The sequence below is a fragment of the Triplophysa dalaica genome, chromosome 12 (genome assembly GCF_015846415.1).
Source record: "Triplophysa dalaica isolate WHDGS20190420 chromosome 12, ASM1584641v1, whole genome shotgun sequence".
Lineage (NCBI taxonomy): Eukaryota > Metazoa > Chordata > Actinopteri > Cypriniformes > Nemacheilidae > Triplophysa > Triplophysa dalaica.
In genome coordinates this window covers 17301028-17324526 of record NC_079553.1, presented here as the reverse complement: position 1 = coordinate 17324526, position 23499 = coordinate 17301028, and the positions used below count along the sequence as shown (strand labels likewise).

Below are 23499 nucleotides of genomic sequence, written 5' to 3'. Positions count from 1 at the left end.
GAATGTGAAGCATTTGCTTCTAACCTATAGTGAGATACATACAGTTTTAGCAGCAATTCGTTCTCTGAAATTTAGCAGAAATTGCAAACAATGATTGAAGATGAAAAACAACGATTACTTTACAGAGACCACTGTATAGTATTCATGTATTCTTTTAACTTCAAGACGAACTCCTAATCGATTCTACACAGATTAAGCATTTTACTTCATTACTCTTCTTCTACGTTTAGAATGAACATGAAGGGATATAAAAACTGATTCTAAACTCTAAAACTCAGACAATTCTTTTCAAATTGGCCCAGTTCACTTAATATTAAACCAAAAGCGATCATGTAAAACAGCAACCTTGCCTTTGACCTGTGACGATAGCAAAATAAGGGCGTGTATTTGTGGTGCCGGGTGCATGTGTGAGGATGATGCTCGAATTCGCCCCATAGTGGAAACCACAGGGAGCTACTGCACAAACTAAAAGCTGCATGTTCATGGTCATGAGCAGAGATCTAACTGCCTTCTGAGACTTTTGATTGAGAGATGTCACCATTGCTGCTGTTTACTGTTCTACAGACTTTGTCTTTGTTTCAAGGTAAAATAGTCCTGATGGATGATTGGGTAGAAAGAAAGGTTTTAGTTCAGACAGCGTGGACTCATCTGTGGTCTGTTATACTTTCTATATTTTTGGTTTTGTCTAATATTGTAAAACAAAGCGGTTACTCTGTGATTAAACTTGAGCAAAGAAGTTGCAAACTTCTTAAATTGTAATGGAATAGTACTGAAAAAGAAAATCACTATCTTGGAAAATCAACAGCTTACTTTTATCAAAAGAATGCTTTGTGTAAGACGCTTTGAGGTTCTAAATTTAAATAATGGAGCACGATGCATTTCTTTCTCAAAAAAATTACAAATGAATGAAAGTACACAGACAGTTTTACTAAAGAGTTGTTTGAAATGCAATCAGAGATTGAATTTGCTTGCACTCAACTGCGTTGTTAAACTGCATCCAGACTGCAAGCAGGCACATTATTGTATTTCTGTTAATACTATTTGAGATTTTGTGATATCTTTACACTGTCAAAATAAAACAAATCATATTGATAAATTAAGATAATGTACATTTTAAACAGAGTTAATTTTGAAGGTTGACAATGTTATGGTATTATCATGCCAAGCAGGCATTTAAGACAGAGCTCAACATTTTTATCTCCAGTATTAGAAAAAGTTGCATGCTGTATTTTTGTGCTACAAGGATTGCAGAATTTGTAGCACGTTAATTTTCACTACACTGAACATTTATCACAAATACAACAAGACTACATATATGCCGTTGTAAGAAAAAAAATCTGTTTAATAGAGAAAAATACAATTATTATCAACTTAGTGTTCATCTTCAACATCTAAGCAGCATGTTGTACATGCCCTGTGAGATGTACATAATCCAAAATACTAGATTGATTTATTTTTTTGTTTTTCTTAAATGAACTAAAAATGAGGCCCAATAAACACAAGTCATGTGTCAAATGTGATAAAAATTGTATTTTGGGATTTACTTGGTACATGTGAAATGCAAAAATATACAAGTCGCAAGAGCAATTATATTTCTGAATTAATTTCATAGTGTAACTAAGGCCATCCGAACCTTCATTGACACCGACTTCAATTTGAAGTAGATGGACTCATTCAGGGCATGCGGCCATCAACTGCGCGATAAGCAGATGTTTAAGTTGATCTATTTCAGCCCAGCAGTCTCTTTATTAATAGTCATCCAGTAGTAAATATCACATAATTTAGCTATATATATTTTTAACATAGGTAACACATAACTATAGTACTGTACATGACCAAAAATCCATAGATATGTAACACTCTATTAACCGTACAAAGAATAATGCAGGGTACATTAATACAAATATTCTCATATTGACAAAATAAGGTTTGCGTTTGTAAACGTAACTAAATTTAACTTTGTAAATCAACGCAATCCTAACTGATGCTTTGATTTTTATGTTGAACTAAGACAGCTTTTCTCTGTACCTAACTGCAAACTGTTTTTTTTTTCAATTGAGTATTGTTATTGAAGACTGACACATTAAAAGGGCTGCAGATCTTCACGCTTTTGCAAACAGATCTCACATAAGATCTTAAATTGCTAGGCTCCGGGCCATTTCTAAAACATACAGAGTATAAAGAGGCAATGAAAGGTGTAGCAAATGTGAATTTTAATATGTACGTTTTACTCACATGGAAGTGTTTTGAGGTATAATTCACCCAAAATATGAGAATCTGACATTGACTCTCATTGTTTCAACCTCTCTTTGAAACAAAAAAAGCATTCAGCAAACTTCAAGATGTGTTTATTTAAAGAAAAACAAGATGATAATTATAGAAAATAAACTTTGAGTTGAATGATTGATAAATATATTTCATTGATGTTTTAATAAGATATTTCGGTTGATGTCACAGAAAAAAAATATATATTCAAGGAAACAAATTCACTATCAGTGATGACAATATTTAGATAATGATTATTAAAGAAAATGTGGCTTAATTAATTTCTAAACCTTTTTGCCCAGTTTCGTAAAGGCTAGTTCCATACTAAAATGAATGCTTAAAGTGATACTTCACCCAAAAATGGAAATTCTGTCATCATTTACTCACCTTTTGAGTTGTTCCAAATGTGTATAAATTTTTTGTTCTGATGAACACAGAGAAAGACATTTGGAACAATGCTTACAACCGAACAGATCTTAACACCCATTGACTACCATAGTAGGAAAAATTACTTTATCGTTTTTTTTGTTCTGTTAAATACAAAAAAAAGTTATTTTGAAGAATGAAGGACAGTAAAACAGTTCTGGGGCACTTTTGACTACCATTGATTTTTACTACTATGGTAGTCAATGTGTATTGAGATCTGTTTGGTTATAAGCAGTATTCCAAATATCTTACTCTGTGTTCATCAGAACAAATACATTTATACACATTTGGAATAACTTGAAGGTGAGTAAATTATGACAGATTTTTCAATTTTGGGTGAAGTATCCCTTTAAGCGGTCTAAACTGAAAACAGCTAGACCTTGCATATTTTAAAATATGTCAGCACGGTTGTTTCGTCTCAAGATGCACACAAGTAATGTTTTCTTTTCCAAGGCATTTTTATAAAAGCAATATAAATATACTAATTAAACAAAGGCATGTTCCTGGCCTAAGTATTGTCTGTAAATAGGGCCAAAGTGAATTATTTAGAATTTAGTGACGTTTAAATATCGTCTTGTGCACCCCATAAAGCAAATGACACATAGACTCTAGAACAATTCATTCATAATAAACAAGGTAGTGAACAGATTCGTCCAAATGTAAAACCCATAATTTCTATCTTTTCTTTATCTTGCCAGGATTCAATATTACGAATGACCTTCATCATAAGAATGTGAAGCCTGAAGATCACTCAACCAGTAAGTAACTCAATTAATACTGTCACTCAAAAAAGACCCCGACTGATCAATGTTTATATGAATTGTATCTTTACATCTCATGGCGACCAAAAAAACATAATGTTACCACTCCAGAGACAACCAGATCATAGAGATTTCATTACATGGTAAAATTCTATTAAAATGACTGGCTAAGATGTGACTTCAAAAAATGATGCAAACGTTGAAAACACACTTTAGACATTATTCTCAAAAAGTTATTAAAATATGGAAATTTGGCACTTCGATGGTGATGCATATCCATGCTGCTTCTATAAACTATAACAGAGCTGTCAGTGGTAAACAGAGCTGGGTAGATTACTTGGGAATTGTTATCCGTTATCACAGACTACATGGCAAAAATTTTAATCAGTAACGTAATCCCTTAGATTACACATTTTTTGTAATGTAATCAGACTACATTTTTATAACATTTAGATTACATTTGTTTACATGTGTCTGTTTTATCTTTACCTCTTTTGTCTATGTGCCCACTTTTCTGATAAAATTTTAAAATATTTAAATGATATTAAATTTAATTATATTAAATGATAAAAGTACAAGAAGTTAGTCAAATGCCTTTATATTTAATGACTGCATTACAACAGCACATGTAGTTACAATAAAAATGGTTAAAGAATATAGATCATTACAGTGTAGATATCAAGTGTAGATACCAAATCAATGTAAATGGGTGTAATATTCTTGCAGTGATGGGCAAAACAATAAGTAACTAATCGCACAAATCATGGTATTATAAACATTAACATTACATTTATTTATTTGTCAGACACTTTTATCCAAAGCGACTTACATAGGAGAACATATAACATTTCGTCAACATGCTAAAACAGTACCAATAGTTTACAAGGCCATGTTAAAAGGAGGATAACAGTTGAAGAAAGCAAGGGAGAGAATGAACAACAGGGAAGAATTTATTTATAGACACAAGACAAAGATGTTGCAGTTCGAGCGGAGTCTTATTGTTGGTTCTTATTCTGGTTGGCGGAGTCTTATTGATTATGATGATCAAAGCTATTCTTGAAAAAAACATAGCAAACAAAAATGCTTGTAAACAAAAACATGTTAGCATCGCCATCAAGGGTTGGCTTAAGAGTTTAAGGTTTACAAAAAAAGTTATATGAAATTTAATCTGTAACCGTAAAATAAAAACTGTACACTGATAAAAGGTTTTAAAAAAATATTGTGTAATTCAATTAGAAGTACTTGATTTTTGGAATCTGATTACGTAATCCAGATAACAAGTAATCAGTTACTACCCAGCGCTGGTGGTACATCATACAAGCAACCCGTCACCCTGTTTAGAGGTCAAACCAAAGCAAGCCCTTTAGACAAATTCATAGTTCCACAAGCCCCGCACAAAGACAAAATGTGAATTTCATGATCTTAAACCACACAGTATCATAAACTTTCTAAAAAAAGTTCATTCTCCAGTGTCCTCCATGCTACAGTATAACATTTCCACAGGAAGTGACTCACGGGATGTGGCTGTGTTGCAGTGTACTGCTACAAAGTTTTGCAACATAAAACAATGCCCCACGGGTTAGATATTCACTTTGTTGTCTAAACAAAAGTGTATCGACTGTTATACATTAATTCTCATTTAAAACAGAATTGAAAGTCTCGAGTATCATCAGCAAAAAGATACAATGTTGGAAATGGTTCATATTGTTACAGTCCATGAAAATAAAAACATATATATTAATGACAATCAACTTCCAAGAATTGTAGGAACCGTTTGTAAATGAGTCAATGAGATATTTTATGAATTTAATTTTTCTCTTTCTGAACTTTAGTAGACCTCTCCGTACTAATTCTGTCCCACGGCTGCTCTGGTGTTCTAAGGACCCATCGCAAAAACATCACAGTGGATGTGACCCTCAACCTGCTGGATGCTCAGGAGCAGAAAGATCTTGCAAACCAAATATGCAAAAACCTTCATTGTGGTCGAGAACATGTTATGAACAAAACAGTTAGCAGTGGTGTTTGTCTTGCGGATTGCATTCTTAAAGAGTCAAAGCTGCACAATTGCACTACAGCTGCAGAAGATGACTGCACAAATGCAATAGAAGTCATCTGCGGTGAGTCATCTAAGATCTTAGGCCAGGATTCAGTCTTCTCACTTTTGTTTCATTGCTTGTGATTTGATTGGCTGATACCTCTGTTCTACAGAGCATCAAGCCGCCCGATTGGCCGGAGGACAGGATCGCTGTGTTGGACGGGTGGAGTTGCTGCACAATGGGCAGTGGGGCACTGTATGTGATGATGAATTTGACAACCGAAGTGGAGTTGTAGTTTGTGCCCAACTGGGTTGTGGCAGCATCACAAAATCAGGCTTAAATTTTGGAGCTGGGAGAGGGCCCATCCACATCAGCAAGATGAAATGCAATGGCACAGAGAGGAACCTATGGGAGTGCAGTGTGAACAACACCACTCCCACAGACTTCTGTGGACATAAGGAAGATAGTGGAATTGTGTGTTCAGGTACCAAACACACATGACATTTATATGATTTGTCTAGACACCAAATTTTTATGCCAAATACATTACAAACTAAACTTCCTGTGGTTGAGGTGTTGGTTGGTGACCTCTTGACGTGGAGTGATAATTTGTTTTCAGGTCCCGGTGTGAGGTAATTCAGGTCAGGTGTAATGTTTTGGGGTTGGTGGGGAATAATTTCCATTTCAGTCGGTTTAAAAATAGAACAAATGTGAGCAGGACAGGGTTGCTACTTTAAAATGTCAAAGCACAAATATTCAATAATGCTAACGCTTTCAAATACTAACTTATTCATATTTTTTCCAGAGTTTAGAAAAATAGTAATATTTTCAAAACTTTGGAATACACAAATGAAACTATGAGAATTTAAATTCAGACAAATTTCAGACATATACCTTTAGAATAAAAAAGAGTGAGAAACAATTCACTCAAGTGCTTTAAAACTTTTGACCAGCATGTTTGTTAAAAGTCAGTTTGTGCAAGTTACTTTCTGAAAAATCCTGATTGACATGTATTTGGTTATAATCCCTTAGTAGTAATCCTTTGATGTATCCAGTTATTTAATTTCACTTTATTTTTAAATATTAATACCTTTTTTCCAAATATATGCATGTATTTTCAATTAATATATTTATTTCATATTCACGACAGAGAGCACAATGCCTACACCCACACCCACACCAAGCAACACAACCAATTTGACATGGACTGCAGGTGAAAAATTATTATAAACTTGAACGAATATATATTTTTAAATGATTAAAACTGGTAGCATGGTTAAATAAGCACTTGCGATTCTAAAAGCCTTTTGTGGATTTCTCTGCTTTTTTCAGAGTCAAGCACAGTTGCGGCAACAAAAGACAACAGTGGAGTTTCACCAGCAGTTGTTGGCTGCTTCATCTTATCTCTTGCTCTGCTGCTCTTTATTCTGTCAAATGCTGCTGTCTGTGTGCTTTATAAAAGAAAGGGCAAGTACAAACATCTTCCTTTGCTTTGTTTATTTTACATTCTTCGGCACGTTTGTGTCACTCACTGTGACCTTTATATGCACATAGTGCAGTTCAAATTTATCACTAAAACATGATGATAATATTGTTTTCAACAAGTAAATGTGAAGTCTGATTACTCATATAAGGTACGAACAATGTAAAGTACTTGATAAATAGGAATGTAAATTGTATTGATAACACTGTACAATAAGGTTATATTTGTTAGCCATTATCCATTGCTTAAATTAACATGAAGTAAAATGGGACAAAATATTTTTTTCAGAATTTATTAAACTATGATAATGTTAGTTAATGTCACTCCAGTTTTCATGATATTTTGTATTGGATTTAAAATGAACTTGAACTAAGATACATAAATGCTGTAAACGTATTGCTTGTTGTGAGGTTCCTATTAGCATATAAATTAAAGGGATAGTTCATCAAAAAGTTTAAATTCTGTCATCACTTACTCACGCTCATGTTATTGCATACCTGTATAAATTATTTTGTTGTGATGAACACAAAGAAATTTATTTGGAAGAATGTTGGTCATTTTCAGTTCTGGGACATCATTGACTAACATAGTAGGAAGAATTAAATGGTAGTCAAAGGTGCCCTAGAACTTTTTGTTTTCATAAACTCTTCAAAATATCTCATTATGTGTTCAACAGAACAAATAAATACAATCATACAGTCACAGAAGTGAAAATTTCTAACATGCTTCCAAATATCTTTCTCTGTTTTCATTGGAACAAAGAAATCTATACAGGTTTGAAACAACCTGAGGGTGAGTAAGTGATGACAGTTTTTCAAATTTTTGGATGAACTAACCTTTTAACTCATTTTAAATAATAAAACCCTATTGTAAAGTGTTACCGTTGCATCTAGCAATGACACATCAGAAGCAGGGAATGACGTTTGAAAAGCTTAAGTTGAAGGTGGAACATTAAATGAAAACTATTATAAATATTATTAAATTAATCATAAATGAAACTGATTCAAAACTGAATTGTGTCCAAATTGCATTTCATCAATTATTAAATAATCATACAGTTGTCAGAAGAAACATTTTCACCCTTTCTCATCACCAAACCATGAATGCATACATAATGCACTATACTTACAGTATGATGCTGTGTTGTATTAAATTCAAAGTAATCGTCTAACTCCTCTTATGATTTCTAGACAGCACAGTGTGCGTGCAATACATTCCATTCAGATAACAGGAAACGTTTCCTACGACATGAATAAAATTCAACCACTTGCCTCCATTTAAATGTGACCAATTACTAGGACTAAAAAATATATCTTAAAACAGGATTAGTGCTGCATGAGAAAATTTAAGCTATTTTTGTTCATCCTCTATGCTAACAGCATGTCAAATTCGGCAACATCAAAGTGATTTCCCGGCAGGCACAGAGTACCAGACAAATGCATTGACAGGTATCTACAACCCGAGAATTAACACAGCTCCTGAAGCATTTCCATACGGTTCGTAGTCCCAAGGTTTTATTACCATGGTCTGAGACCACGTTGAAAATCTGGGATTTAAGAACATGTATAACCCCGAAAATGATTATAGAACGTTTTCTTATATTTATTTCAGCGATTCATATTTATTATGATATTAAATGCATTCAGTGAAGTATCAAGTATTGCAGGGATGATATGGATCATCAGGACTTGACTTTTGAAGTTCATTCCATGTTGTGTTAGTACAACAAAATGGAAGCATATGACATTTTCAGTGGTCTCAGACCACACAAAATGGTTTTCTATAAGTGTTTAGTGTATTATTATTATTGCATTTTAAAGTAAACTTCAGGAAACCATTATTTTAATGTTGTAATCTAATGTTGTAATGGTCATACGCATTTGTTGTCTCATGAATGGAACATTTGTACTCCTTAGAAAGTCTCGGTTCAAGACAGAACTCAAACTATGGGCATGGATTTGACAGAACAGCCAATCGAGCTGCACAAGGATCTTCCTCTGATTCAGACTATGAACATCACAACATTGATCGAGCACAACTTTACCCAACAGGTGAGGCTTTAGCTCAAGATACGGCTATAAGGCAACAAAATTCATATCAGCCAACACATATATGGTCCATTTCAGAAGACGCAAAAGTTTAAAAGTTTGGGGCCACCTACTTGATTATTTTTTCACATTTTTACAACATCACATTTAGATTTGTTAGCTCATTTTATGTATATAAAGCTTATTTGAAACATGTAAGCATGTGACTATAAATAAAAAATGTTTTTAAGATCATGAGAAACATTCTAGTTCAGCAAGTCTAAACTTTTGACCGAAAGTGTGTATACAATATAATTCAGTATGTTATGACAACCCAGTCTCAAGGCAGTTTGTGGTTTAGGCTCGAAATTCGGAATCTGTTGATTCGTGTTCATGGACATGAATTTCCTCCTTTTTATCGTGTCAGTCAGAAAACTCACTAGCATGACTTTCAATACACAGACCGCGTGTGTATGTACATATATATTTTTATAACCTGATATCAAAAGAAGTCATACATATTTCAGGAGGTTGCTAACCAACCCGAAATTCACTAAAATTCCTTAAAACACGAGTTTCACAAGGTGGCAAAGCAATGGAAAATGATAAAGGATTTTTGTCCATGAACACAAATAGATTACAGTTCTTGACAATGTCACAAATTCCCTTGAGACGGTGTTGGTTATGAAATTTAATGCAATCATAAAATTTAGCTTAGTATAAATAAACAAATTTAAGTAATTTAGACAGTATTTAGTGATTATACCATTTATGTTGTTTTTACTTATTTTATAATTAAGACTGTAAATTTTATATTTAATAATAAATCCTCCCAAAGAATGTTATGTCCAAAATAAATACCAGACAATGCTAGATTTTAGTTGAAATGGTTAAACTATTATTTAGTAGATCATAAGTTGTACTAAACATGCTTACAAGTGACTTCCTGGGGATGGAAGCAGTTTCCAATGTAGACTGCAGAGTACTGGCATGTACAAGATGTACACAGAACTAAATAATTAAAAAGAGTTTCCTATTATGTCATTGTTGACTCATCCCAGGGTCTGCATTACATGGTAAACAGCGATCTCTGTAAAAAATCTAAATAATAGGCTCTGAATTGTTTGTTCTAGCACTGAACATGAATGACTCAATCAGTACATCATCTGGGGAAGGCTATCAAAACACACATATCAACATGGACACCATGCACTTGTCAGGTATGAACAAATAAAGTAATAATTGTGTTTGTGAGATAGCTTGATTTTATATTTATACATACAGAAAATAGATCCAAAACAACTTACAGTTCATTCCAGGTAAACCTTTACTCAGTATATGAGTTCCTTGAGAATGAAATCAGTCACACTATTTTATCAGAATCAATATATTTCCACATTGAATACCCTTTTTTTTTCTACAGTTGATAAACTCCCAACTCATCTTGATAAGTGTCTTTTTGCACCATTGGCTTTTGGAGACACCGACTTACCTGCCACACCAACTCAAGGTGTAACTCTTATTTAACTGCTATACTCTAAAAAAATATCCTCTAAGGATAAATGGTACTTTTTAGTGTGAGGTTAAAATGAATGTAAATTTTGCTCTATATGCAGCAGTCGATATAAATGATTCAAGCAGTACGTCTTCAGGAGAGTTCTGTGAAAGCACAAAGAGTGACATGGACAACGTTATCAAAACAAGTGTGTATAGATGTGTGTTGGGTTCGTGAAATGTACAAATATGTGTTTTTCTGTGTCTTTGGTGTGTTATAAGTTGCCCATGTGTGTATTAAGCATGTAAAATTGAAAACATGTAATTGTCTGAAAACAAATAGATTTAATCTAAAAGCAAACGCTCACCCAGACCTACCTGAAACGATTTTTATAACCAGGCCCCTACAAATCTATGTCAGTTCGTGGTATGATTTGACCGAGACCGCCCAAATGTATATGCAAGTAAGATGAGCGTACCTGTCAGCACAATTGCTTTGGAACCTGATGTTCCAAATATGGTAAGAGGTGTTACATTTGCGTCACATGCCTGCAGTATTTGACCAATCGCTATGCACTGGTTAACTGGCCAATCATAACACACCTTGAGCAATGAGCTTTGTAAAAAATTTGCACGTTTCAGAGAAAGCGGGGAAAAGAGGACATACAAACATGCAAAGTATGTGGAAAATACTGTGTTTTTTAACCCTAAATCGTGTATACACATTGTATTACATCTAAAACAAACGATAATATTCGTCGTGTCATATGACCCCTTTAATATTTTCTTTCTTTTTTTGTCTTGAAGCTGAGGATGCTTCACTTCAGGAAAATTCACTATTTTCAACCATGTCTTGCAATAACCAGCACTTACAAGGTGAAACCACTGCTATCAAACCTAATTTTACAGTGTCCCTGAAGTAAAAACATATACTCGCACTCATAAAATTTCAAACCTTTATACAGCCATAGTCACCACTAAAATGTATAACACAGTTTAACATGATATACTTTAGCTTCTGAAAACCCATCTTTAAAGGTATCTTTCAGCTTAGAAATACATTTTAGATGTATTAATTCTATTTTCTCTTTAGCAAAAAATATGAATGATTCGGACAGTACGTCTTCTGGAGAGGTCTATCAAAACACAGAGTTGGACAATGATCTCATATCTGGTTGGTTGAACGACTTAACATTACATAGAGGCTTGAAAAAATATTTTTGCTGAACACTTGGTGGATTCATCCAGTCAGCTTAACTGTCAGACATCCGTTTTCTCTAGAAGATGAGGAAAGCCCATCACTTCCTCAGCAGTCACTCCAGACACCTCACGATGCTCAGATGACAGGAAACACTGTTGTTTACAGCGGCTTCCACACACAAGGTACTTCTTGCATTTTACAATGGGACAATATTGACAATTTAGTAGTCTATCTAGAATAAAAAGTTTGTTTTTTTTTAGCGGCAGATGGGAATGATTCAGACAGCACATCTTCAGGAGAGTGCTATCAAAACATAGAGTTTGGTATGTTCACATGAATTTGAGGTCCTTTTTCCCCTGCGTGATTTGAAAATGAAAAAAGCATATTATGCTTTGTACAAAGATAATATGGTTAATGAGTATATAATGTTTATTTTGTGTCTTAAATGTTATGACTTACCACTTGAATGTATTTTTTAAACTGCGTTATTTAAATCAAGGAACTTAAACTTTTACCTACAATGAGGTACCTTCTGGTTTTCTGTTAGAAGGTAAGGAAAGCCCATCACCTGAAGCATTTGTAGATTACAACAGCTCGCAGATGACAGGAAGTGCTGTCGGTAACCAAGGCCCTCATATACCTAGACAACTCAGTCAAGGTACCACTTGCACTTCCATCATGTGACTTTTCTAAGCTTGAAGATCTCCCTCTTCTTAAACCTCAACTCTTTTGAACTCAGATCAGACAGTGAACAATTGGAAGTAGAGCAAAAAAAGTAACAAACAAAGCATAATTAAACCTATTTTGTTTTGTTTTTAGAAACAGATAATGCCAGCACGTCATCTGACAATTCGTATGTGAATGTTCCAGCAAGAAATCAGAATGATGATGGATTTTCTCCAGCAAGAGAAAAAGAAGTTCAGTCCTCTTCAGACAATGACTATGATGAGCCTGAAAACTGGTGAAAACATGAAAACTGGCACTGGGTGTCACAAATACTTTAAACAACATTTGAAAAAGATATATATTCTTTCTGTGGACAATGTGCATTTATAATTAAATGAAAACAACAATGTGTACCAAAAACATCAACTTGGAATGTAACGGGCACTTGCAATACCTGAGAGGACTTTTCCAAAACGACTAATTATTGATTATCCAATCTACATTAAACACTTTAAAATCATTGATCTACCATTTTTGCATACAATATCGCAGGAGGAATCATTTTCGCAATATCACTTGTACAAAACATGTACGTTTAGGAATACGTGTGCCTCAAATCACTAAAGTCATAATTTTGTACTTTTCTAAACACAATTGAATGTTGAATATTTACACATTGCATTGGCTTGATATAATACCAAGCAGCCACTGTGCTTTATCCATCAGTGGCAAACTGCAGCATGTAAACTAACTACACAAAAACAAAACAAACACAGAAGCTGAAACAATTGAAAGAACACATTTTCCCCATCAAACTCGGTTTTGTAAATGTCCAGCATTATCTTTAGTAAGGAGGAAAGCACATATCACTTCTGTCTGGAGGATAACAATCAAGACTTGGAGATGAAGAAGAGTTCATGGGTATTAAGCTCATGCTTTGTGTTTGCCACAGACCCACTTGAGTCGGTGTTGAGCTCTCAGGTCTGAGAGTGTGTGGGCAGTGTGCCAGCTACACTGGCAGGCATAGGCTCGCCCACCCTTTCTCCTCTTAAGTTTAGCTCTTAATTTGTGATAGTCCGGCATGTTATTCCTAAAGATGGGAAGAAAAAGACATGTTGTGAGGATTTGAATATATATATGCATGTGTGCAGATCGTGAATCTCCAATTAGTGAATCTCATCCTCTGTACAGTTGTGTTCAAAATTATTCAACCCCCAATGCTGTAAATGGTTTTAGGGTATTTAGTGTACATTTGTAATTGTATTCAGAATGAAACCCTACAAGGACTTCTTAAAGAACCATATGCAACTAAAATGACATCAATTAGTTTTGTAATACAGTAGTAAATGTTTCTTTTGTGAATTCTTCATTGACATAATTATTCAACCCCTTAAAGACTACCACTCTGAAGAACAGAGGTTCAATGAAGTGTTTTCAATCAGGTATTGAAAACACCTGTGGATATCAGGGAGCAGCAATAAAGCCTAATAAGCACCAATTAGGCAGCTTTAAAATGACTGTGATACTCAGCTCCTTCTAGACATTTACTGGTGTGGTTACAAACATGGTGAGGTCAAGATAATGGTCCAGGAAGACAAGAGAACAAGTGATTACTCTTCACAGGAAGGGCAATGGCTATAAGAAGATTGCAAAGATGTTAAACATACCAAGAGACACCATAGGAAGCATCATTCGCAAATTCAAGGCAAAGGGCACTGTTGAAACGCTACCTGGTCGTGGCAGAAAGAAGATGCTGACTTCGACTGCTGTGCGCTACCTGAAGCGTAGAGTGGAGAAAAGTCCCTGTGTGACTGCTGAGGAACTGAGAAAAGATTTGTCAGATGTGGGTACTGAAGTTTCTGCTCAGACAATACGGCGCACCCTGCGTAATGAAGGCCTCCATGCCAGAACTCCCAGGCGCACCCCCTTGCTGTCCCCAAAGAATAAGAAGAGTCGACTGCAGTATGCCAAAAGTCATGTGGACAAACCACAGAAGTTTTGGGATAGTGTTCTGTGGACTAATGAAAAAAAATTAGAACTGTTTGGGCCCATGGATCAACGCTATGTTTGGAGGAGGAAGAACAAGGCAAGAACACCTTGCCTACTGTGAAGCATGGCGGGGGGTCAATCATGCTTTGGGGCTGTTTTGCTTCTGCAGGTACTGGGAAGCTTCAGCGTGTGCAAGGTACCATGAATTCTCTTCAGTACCAGGAGATATTGGATGACAATGTGATGCAGTCCGTCACAAACCTGAGGCTTGGAAGACGTTGGACCTTTCAACAGGACAATGATCCCAAGCATACCTCCAAGTCCAGTAGAGCATGGTTGCAGATTAAAGGCTGGAACATTTTGAAGTGGCCATCGCAGTCACCAGACTTAAATCCGATTGAGAACCTCTGGTGGGACTTAAAAAAAGCAGTTGCAGTGCGCAAGCCTAAGAATGTGACTGAACTGGAGGCTTTTGCCCATGATGAATGGGCGAAGATACCCGTAGATCGCTGCAAGCACTTGTGTCAAGCTATGCTTCACGTTTAAAAGCTGTTATAACTGAAAAAGGATGTTGTACTAAGTACTAAGATTGAATGTCACTTGGGGGTTGAATAAAACTGATAATGATGTGAGCTCAGAAAAGACATTTGTGGTTATTTCATTATAAATGTTATGTTATATTTGTCTGACCTACACGTGCCTCTTTGATTTAATTGTAAGCAGGATGACTGAATGATCATAATCAATGTCAAACCAACCAAAACAATCAATTTCAGTGGGGGTTGAATAATTTTGAACACAACTGTATATTCACATGCAAATCTACAAAAACAAATAAAAAAACTTAGAAATTATGTGATTGTTCTTTGATTTCAAATTGCTGCTGGCTTTTTTTAACTAAAGGAGACATGTGGGTATTTGACAAATTTTTTCAGCTTTTTTTAGCCACACAGGAAAGTTGTACCTGCTTGTGTCACAAAAGCTTACTACAACAAAGTCACGAATGTTGACAATGAAACAAAAACACATCTGCAGTTCAATGCTGCAATAAAGGAAATAAAAAACACTTTATTGACAAACTAAAGTATGTGTATCACAAGACGCATTAAAGAGGCATGTTGTGGTAATAAAACTGCCAGCCCCTGCTTGTGGTGATATAAAATGTCACTCAAATTTGAAGAGATTACATTTTCTTTTTTAAAGTTTGTGAGCAAAGCAAACAATTAAAAGCAAACACAACTTTGATCGCATGTAGAGACTGTTTCCTTGTCAAGTTATAACCATGTGCTATCCTTATTAAAGTTTAACAGCATCAAAATTGATCTTCAAAACCCAAATCGACTTTAACTTAACAGCTCGACTGCACCAGAGCATGTAGAAAAAGTGCATACTGGCGTTAATACAAAAGAGAGCAACATAGAACACTGCAAAATGATTAATTGTCATTTTGATGCTACAATTGAGCAAAAGACTGCAAGACAATGAAGAATATATATTTATGAAGTCACTTTATTTAGGCACTTCATTGAAGTGTACATTTAAAGTGCAACATGATAGGCACAACCTAAGCCTCATAAACGGACACTTTAATATTGAGATAAAAACACAGAACAAGTTATTATTGATAAGAAAGTATGAGAACACGAATGAACTGATCACAAATAAATAACTTACTCCATCTGTTGTAATGGGAATCAGCTTGTCCTGAGTAACGTGGATCAATGCTGCCCCCTTCTGATTAGAAGTTCTAACCTCGTGCTATGTTTGTAAGATGGCTCACCTTAAAAACAAATAATCGCAGGATGGGTCCCACTCCTGGTCGTCAAACATGGCCACTCGAAAGTCACATGATGTACATCTTAACTGGTTGCAGGCCCTTTTAAAACAAGAAACAACAAAATGTTTTAAAAGGATTTAATGCTTATAATAGGAATTATATTGGTTTGAATACAAACTCTGACAGTCTCGCTGGATCTCTACTGTCTGTCACCCACAGTTTAGAACAACAAGTGATGACAGAACTTTCCTTTTCAGGTAAAATTAAGTCCAGGCAAGATAGATCTTGATGTAACTCTACCTCTGAGAAACACTAGTTCCAACACCATGCTGTAAAGAGCTTCCACCAAGAAACACAGGACAACATCTGTGCAGAAAGGGACAATAAGAATCAGTTATTATTGGCACATATTATATCTTAATTTGATTAAGATTTCACCTACATACCCCCTTCCTACAGGCCTGTTTGGATTTTTGAGGTAAAAAATTTAATTTTACATAGCAGAATTAAATGTACTTACTTTTTGGACACTGTCTGGGAACATGCATCACCTGTGAAAGTCTTTGTAGCAATGGGTTCCTGTCAGTTCATTAGAGATATTGTAGATTATTAGACTATTAGAATATGAGTAGTGTAAACAACAATACTGCATGATTTTTAACGATTTAATACATATTTTATTGGATACCATATGAAGCTCATTCGTTTTTAGCATGTTGTATTTAAATGATGTGTTCATGACTTGCATATGAGTTTATGGGCTGATAATCGTCCTCCAGTATTTCCTGCAGCATAGCAGTAATATCATCATTTTCAGTCCCTTTGCTTTCTTGTTTTCTGGGGATAAAAAGGTAAATTCACTTAAGGAGAACGTTCTGTATCTTTGAGATTATATGATGGATAAAGCATCATGAAGGCAAACGTGAACTGATACTGGTGTGTTAGCATATGTGCAAAGCGTTCATGTTAAACTGTTCATCATACATTTTTTTACTTGAAAGATGCGAACCGTTGGTACAGAAATAAAACATCAAAAGTGATCAGCTGTGACGGTTTTCATAAGGTTTTAGTAAACGATTAACGTTAGTCAAAGATACGATAGCTAAGTTGGTTCATGTGCTAACGTTGCTAGTCTGTTACCTTGACTGTTTCTTGTCCTGGGGACTCGTACAGCTGTGCTCCGTTTGTTTTAAATGATAAGCACTCTGTTTTGATTTCGATGTGCTGCTGCAAAATTTAGATTCGACTTCATCAAGTAAATCGTCCAAATCGTCCGCCATGATTTCCGGAACAGGACGCCACTCCTGTCGCTATAGAAACGTTGGATAATTTCCTTCCTGTTCGCTTGGATAGGTTACGTTCCTTCAGTTACATTTTACCTAATCAACTTTCATGTCACAAAGTAACGTTGAACAAAATGTTTGTAATAAATTATTGCAAAATTTTGTAACTAATAAAATAATTTAAAAAACACAACGTTGTCGGCAGGATTCGAACCTGCGCGGGGAGACCCCAATGGATTTCTAGTCCATCGCCTTAACCACTCGGCCACGACAACTCACGCTTAGATGTTTCGGAAGAAGCAAGAAGACTGAAAAACAGGACACATTATTTCTGGAATAACATAAATTGTTTTTACATTTTCTTAACCATATATACCGAAAGGGCCAATAAAATTAATGGCGGGATAGATAATTTGGAATTATACAAATTTTAGCCTTCTACCAATGAAATCATGATTCCCACGGTTCCACCATCCATGTATCGCCGTTCAAAGCCACGCCTACTCCAAAATACATGAACCAGAAGCTCTTGGATCAACTAAAGGTGTCATGAAATGGCCTAGTTTATTGTTTTATTAACTTGTAGATGGTCTACTGGTGACGTTCGCGTGGTTTTTACAATCAAAAACATTAAAACCAATAAGTAATAGGCAGGGCTGTACTGTGAAGAAAAATAGGCCTCATACGTTAGCGGGAAAACTCCCGGAATGCCAGATGGCCAGTTCACCCCTGCTAATAGGCTATTTTATTAAGAGGGCGGCTCGATGAACGCTATGTTAGGTAAACCGCATCGAAGACTTGGAAGTAAACGCCAACAGCTATGATTGGAATGCATTTTCCGTAGTAAACTTAGTTAGAGCCTTCTGTGAATTTGGTTAGAGACGTGGGGTTAGGTAACAGACATGGCCGATTCGCACGGGATTAAGACCACTGACAACCACTGCAATTATTACAAATGACTAGAGGTCACCAGGTAATACTAATTCCGTGCAAATAGGGCTCAGGGCATATCACGCGACCTCTAGCAATACAATAGTGACGCATAGTACGGATATGTTTTACTCACAAAAGATTGCTGCGCCATTCTTATCGGATCCAATTATGATGGCACAGCCCTGCTTTTTAATTGTAGTCTCTATGCAAATCCAGCGTGGACATGTACGTGCCTTGTTCACAAAGGAATCTGCGGTAATTTTTTACCCACGTGAGCTGGCACCCATTACTAATGTCGGAATCCGAAGGAAGGTTATGCAGCTACTGAGTTCCCACAACCAGGCACTGCACAATATTTTGCGATCTTTAAGGGAATGTTTATTGCTTGCTCGCTCAATCTGGCTCAGTGCAACTTGTGTTACTTCAGTACTGTCATGCGCGAACCAGGGTCTAGAAAAGTACAGTAGTCGTTGATATTCTTCTGTGGAGGCGTCATAGGTCCATTCCAAGACCTGGCGTTTGCTGGACCTGGTGTCAATTACTGCTGCAATTTCAGTAACATGGGCGTTTTCAGTTCTGACACTTACATGATGTTTGCTTGAATACGACTCCTTCTTATTGTGGCGGGGTAAGAGAGGACACAGACACAAGACAGCTGAAACTCAGAACCCCGGAGGGAGATTTATTAACAAACATGTTCGAAGTGCAGGTGAATATCCCCGGCGTGCCGAGCTTCCTTGTTTGTGCTCGTGTGATTCATGGCAAAAGAAGTCCATTTGCTGTTGAAGCAGAGAGAACACAGTATTAATCAGGGAGAGCAAGCTCGTTGAGTGTTGCAGTTTCAGTACCCCTGCCACACTATATAACAAAAACACGGGTTAAAATTGATGTCTTAATTCATCACTCCTTTAAATCATGTCTCATGTTTTGTGAGAACATGTTACAATACAAAGTAAATAACGTTACTACGATGGCAAAAAACCCTTATGTAAACAACCGCTTCAAAACAGGATTAGATATACAACATAGTTCCCGTTAAATGCTGTGTATAACAATGCGATACATAAAGATCCACAAACTACGTCAACATAATCAAAACACATCAAAATCGAATCGTAAAGGTGTCATTCAAAGATGATGGCATCTTGACTGCCGTAACGTTAGTTGCTCACAGCGTTTATATTCACTCCTGTTTTGGCCAGGATTTTCCAATTTTTCACACCCATCTCTTGTTGAAACCTCCGGAACAAAATCGCAGACTGACCGAGCTGTAAACCCCTTCAAACCGACCGAACTGCATTCACGAATGGAATTCTGCTTTCACCTCATTTCTGATTAGACTTTTTTAGTCGTGGCCGTTTTTAACATGGAACCACAAACTCCAATGATAAATAAATGGAGAAAAAAACCTGTGGAGAAACCAGTCTCAGCCGGAAGGGGCCAGTTCGCCTCTGACGTGTCACAGCTGCACTCATTTACTTTGATTAATGTTACTATGTAAATGTTTATGAAGAATAGGTAGAGTTTACTTGTTTTGATTTAGGAAGTTCTCAGCTCATGCTTAACATGATCAACTTGTCAAAGAACGAGTTGGGCGTATTACGTAGTATGTCTGTGCTCGATACACTCCCCTAGTGATCGTACAGGTTTGGGAAGGTTTTTTCGAACATATAAAACTGCAACAACTTTTCTTAATCTCTTATTGGACAATCTCCCGGAAAAGCATGCAGCACGGCCACAGGAGAGGGAGCATGCGCAGTCGTCACTTTCACTTGTAAAAGGAGAGAGCATACGTTTGCGAAGTTCAGGTATTAGTTTGTTCACTGCATTTGGGTGATGAATGTTATATGGACGGTGGATATAACCCTGGATTTGGAGATCGGTCGAACCTGATATATGGAGCCACCCCAGCGCAAAAAGATGCCAGACATGAACCGCATGTGGTGAGTGAAACTCATGTCTGTGTTTTGTTGACAAATGGTGCGCACATGGTTTGATTCAGCCTACCCGCACATGCTGTATGTTTTCGGAAACACTCTATAAATTGTATCTATCTTTATAAATGTGTTCAAACTATATACTCTTCGAAGATGCAAAGTATGTAATACTACTCTATAGGTACTCAAGATTAATATGAGATTGACAGAAACCCTGTGTGTTACGCCTGCTTTAAATAATATAAATGTGTACAATGTATCGTTATTTGGTAAATAGTTCTCCCACAGTGATACCTTATAACACCATTTCCGATATTTCAAGATCTCATCTTCTTCGACTTTCTAGTTCACTGTAAAAGTCTAGTTCCCTGACCGGGAATCGAACCCGGGCCGCGGCGGTGAGAGCGCCGAATCCTAACCACTAGACCACCAGGGAAGCTGAACGTCAACAATAAACTCAACAAGATGTCCTCCAGTATTACAATACTGAGGAAATAACTCCGGTAATTAAAAAATTTCACTTTTATTATGAAACAGTAAATACAAGCATTAAAAAAAATCTAATATAAATGGTATATATAAAGACTTTTTATTGTCTTATAGATTCTGAAGGCACAGGTTTACAAAATTTACTCTGCAGGAACACTCGGGGAACACAAAGTCCCTCTTTTTTATTCACCGTTTCCCTCAGCACATACTCATTCATAGATGCCTCAAATCCTGCCTGCTGGAATAAACTGCCCAGGTGCTCTAAAAGAAAAACAGAAAACATGAATTATTATTAAAGCATTAATTAAAAGCAGTAAACCATCCAGATGTTAAAATGACAGCTTAACTGACCTCTAGAGAAGAAAAAGGAACGAGTCCCATCCTGCCTCACATAGAAATTCTCACCCAGTTTATTGCCAGACTTGAACCTCAGCATTGCATGATCATACAGTCCATAGTCCCGGAAGAGGACTACACCTCCTGGTTTTAATACCTGAGTTCACATATTAAATGGAAATTAAAAGAGCATTAACATAACATAAACCATGGGAAAACAACATACAAATTACAACCAAGCATTACCCTAAAAATATTTTCTATGGATTGGCGCATCTTGTCAGGGTGAATTGCAGACAAGACGAATATTAAAGTAGCCACATCCACCGTCTCTGCTTGTATGGTGGTCTGCAGATCATCCTTAGTCAGGTCACATTGAAAAGCAAGGCATCGCTTTGGGGAATACAAAGAATTTTGCTGCAACAACAGTAAAAATAAACATGTTAATATATGTTTTAAATTCCGATTATTTGACAAAAGTGGGTTTTGATGTGAGATTAAACAAAGGTTTGTAAGCATTTACCTTCACAAACTCAACAGCACGTGAAGAGAAGTCACAGGCATATATGAAGATGTTAAGATCCTCTTCCAAAAGTGGAAAAATGCAGTTTCCAACTCCACAACCAGCTTCCAACAACTTAAATGTCTGCCCATCAGACTGAAAGAATAAAAAAACGAACAGATTAAAGCAAATTAAAGACTGAAGTTTCATTACAGTACATACATTCTTACTTACCAGTCTGCAGTTTTTTAATTCATCAAACTCTCTGGTAGTCCAGTGCCTGTCTTTGAAAAAGTTAGTTGTATTCCTTTTATAAAACAAGTCCCAATTTTTCTGAGCATCTGTTTCGAGTTTCTTCTGCTTGAAGTCTGACACTACGGCTGTGTCGGTCTTGAGTTTCTCCATCTCTTCTGGTGTCAGTGTCCTTTCGTTTAGATTAGTGGAGTGATTAAGAAAACAGTCGCTGGATTTAACATTGTACAACTCACCCGTCACTGACATGTTTGTTTTAGCCCCTCCTCGTTTTTATTTAAGGAAGACAACAAGTTAAAACCTTAGGTGTAACTTACACGTTATACGAAAATAAAAGTCACTGCAAGTTAAGCTGTAAAACACGTTCTATTAAACTAAATGGCGCATAATAAAACACCTTGAAGACTTACGGCACCTTAATGTATGAAAACCACGCTTATTAGCCTTCATAATAAAATATTAGGCGTAAAATACTGTGGACGCGATATTTATATGATATAAGGCACCCAGTCGGTATGAAAACATCACGGTTTGCATTCGGCCTCGAATCTATCTTCTTTGTGCTGATGTTAATGCGAACGCAATCCCCTTTACCGCCAACTACTGGATTGGAAGATAAACTTCATTGACGATTTTGTTGACCATCTAGTAAAAAACCTCAAGCATCAAAGAATATAGCCTATTAATTATTAAATACTTTGATTGTAATAAATGACTGGCCTCTGCACCAACACCATAATTCGGACAGTATTTTAAGCAAATAGCTCACGATATTAATAAATTAGCGAGATGACTATGGAGCTCATGTTAAATTATAGTCTATGTATATCTTACTGTCCTTATATTTTCCAAAATTAAAATAGCAATTTTTTTTCATCACGGAATAGTGTCATGTATCACAAAACGTATACAGATCTATTGGTTTGACACTACAAACAAATACAAACACGGTACTGTTTATTTGACATACAGGTGATTTTGATTTCTGGTCAAATCACATGGCTTCAGGAAAAGCACAGATCTTGTTTATATAGACAGGCAAATCAACACTTTGTTCTGAGAAGAAACGTTAATAAAATGTTGACCTGACAAGAGCAGAGATGATATAGCTTGATAAAGGAAGCGGCAACTTGTCACGATGTTTCTACAACACTTCAAATGCTATTAGATTGTGAATGATAATCTTAAATCTATAACTTACCTTATTAGTAAGTTTATTTATTTTTTATTAAGCCTTGTTGTGAAAGCACTGTTGAGCTTGTGCAGAGGCAGCAGCTTTTGCCAGAGGGGAACTGGAATCCCCTGGTTGGGCTTGGGTTCTCCTAAAGTTTTTTTTCTCGATTGGAGTTTTGGGTTCCTCGCCACCGTTTGCATATTGTTTTGCACTATTTGCCTGGCCGGGGGGGGGGGGGGGGGGGGGGTGCTTTAGAATTTAGAAGCTGGACATATTTAAATTTAATATTTGACCCTGTGGTTCTGTCTCCTTTATCTCAAATGTGTGCTTTCACTGTGCTTGTGTGCGAGTGTGTTTGCGTGTGTGCGTCTACGTCAATGTGTGTAAGTATGTATGCATATTGTGTGTGTGAAACATTTGTATGTCTGTCTTTTGATGTTTTCACCTTTTTCTTGTTTTTACAGGTAT

General features: G+C 36.2%; 3 protein-coding genes and 2 non-coding genes across 10 annotated transcripts; 1 reads left to right on the top strand and 4 right to left on the bottom strand.

Moving 5' to 3' along the window:
• The first annotated feature begins 449 nt into the window (after positions 1-449).
• LOC130433419 (T-cell differentiation antigen CD6-like) lies at positions 450-12663 on the top strand. 6 transcript variants are annotated; one of them, XM_056763279.1, is made up of 17 exons: positions 450-583; positions 3390-3449; positions 5285-5569; positions 5661-5972; positions 6639-6701; positions 6821-6955; positions 8351-8419; positions 8888-9022; positions 10132-10218; positions 10422-10508; positions 10615-10701; positions 11300-11368; positions 11586-11666; positions 11774-11875; positions 11954-12016; positions 12241-12351; positions 12513-12663. In XM_056763279.1, exons 1-17 carry the CDS (start codon positions 532-534, stop codon positions 12656-12658), a joined length of 1944 nt encoding a protein of 647 aa, XP_056619257.1. In that variant the 5' UTR covers positions 450-531; the 3' UTR covers positions 12659-12663. The 6 variants fall into 6 exon arrangements, with proteins under 6 accessions (XP_056619257.1, XP_056619253.1, XP_056619256.1 ...); XM_056763275.1 differs by having other exon boundaries at positions 8351-8467; positions 10618-10701; XM_056763278.1 differs by having other exon boundaries at positions 8351-8467; positions 11777-11875.
• A 617-nt stretch (positions 12664-13280) lies between these two features.
• On the bottom strand, positions 13281-17556 carry cfap418 (cilia and flagella associated protein 418). Its single transcript, XM_056763281.1, has 6 exons — positions 17266-17556; positions 16872-16962; positions 16646-16704; positions 16426-16491; positions 16129-16224; positions 13281-13449 (listed from the first exon to the last, which is right to left on the bottom strand). The coding sequence occupies exons 1-6, from the start codon at positions 17403-17405 to the stop codon at positions 13290-13292; spliced, it is 612 nt and encodes a 203-aa protein (XP_056619259.1). The 5' UTR covers positions 17406-17556; the 3' UTR covers positions 13281-13289.
• Positions 17557-17601: 45 nt separating this feature from the next.
• On the bottom strand, positions 17602-17683 carry trnas-aga (transfer RNA serine (anticodon AGA)). Its single transcript has one exon. It is a non-coding gene; the product is annotated as a tRNA-Ser (tRNA).
• A 2959-nt stretch (positions 17684-20642) lies between these two features.
• trnae-cuc (transfer RNA glutamic acid (anticodon CUC)) lies at positions 20643-20714 on the bottom strand. Its single transcript has one exon. It is a non-coding gene; the product is annotated as a tRNA-Glu (tRNA).
• Positions 20715-20853: 139 nt separating this feature from the next.
• On the bottom strand, positions 20854-22398 carry mettl6 (methyltransferase 6, methylcytidine). Its single transcript, XM_056762815.1, has 5 exons — positions 21840-22398; positions 21627-21761; positions 21350-21520; positions 21119-21260; positions 20854-21028 (listed from the first exon to the last, which is right to left on the bottom strand). Exons 1-5 carry the CDS (start codon positions 22104-22106, stop codon positions 20868-20870), a joined length of 876 nt encoding a protein of 291 aa, XP_056618793.1. The 5' UTR covers positions 22107-22398; the 3' UTR covers positions 20854-20867.
• Between the last annotated feature and the right edge of the window lie 1101 nt (positions 22399-23499).

Coding starts and splice junctions, on each gene's coding strand:
- cfap418 (XM_056763281.1), bottom strand. CDS start 17,405: ATGGCGGACGATTTGGACGATTTACTTGATGAAGTCGAATCTAAATTT. Junction 16,963..17,265: donor CAGGACAAGAAACAGTCAAG/GTAACAGACTAG, acceptor TTTTATCCCCAG/AAAACAAGAAAGCAAAGGGA. Junction 16,225..16,425: donor GGAACTAGTGTTTCTCAGAG/GTAGAGTTACAT, acceptor TTGTTTTAAAAG/GGCCTGCAACCAGTTAAGAT.
- mettl6 (XM_056762815.1), bottom strand. CDS start 22,106: ATGTCAGTGACGGGTGAGTTGTACAATGTTAAATCCAGCGACTGTTTT. Junction 21,521..21,626: donor GTGCTGTTGAGTTTGTGAAG/GTAAATGCTTAC, acceptor CTGTTGTTGCAG/CAAAATTCTTTGTATTCCCC. Junction 21,261..21,349: donor CCATAGAAAATATTTTTAGG/GTAATGCTTGGT, acceptor ATGTGAACTCAG/GTATTAAAACCAGGAGGTGT.
- LOC130433419 (XM_056763274.1), top strand. CDS start 532: ATGTCACCATTGCTGCTGTTTACTGTTCTACAGACTTTGTCTTTGTTT. Junction 6,956..8,350: donor TGTGCTTTATAAAAGAAAGG/GCAAGTACAAAC, acceptor CTATGCTAACAG/CATGTCAAATTCGGCAACAT. Junction 10,702..11,299: donor GGACAACGTTATCAAAACAA/GTGTGTATAGAT, acceptor TTTGTCTTGAAG/CTGAGGATGCTTCACTTCAG.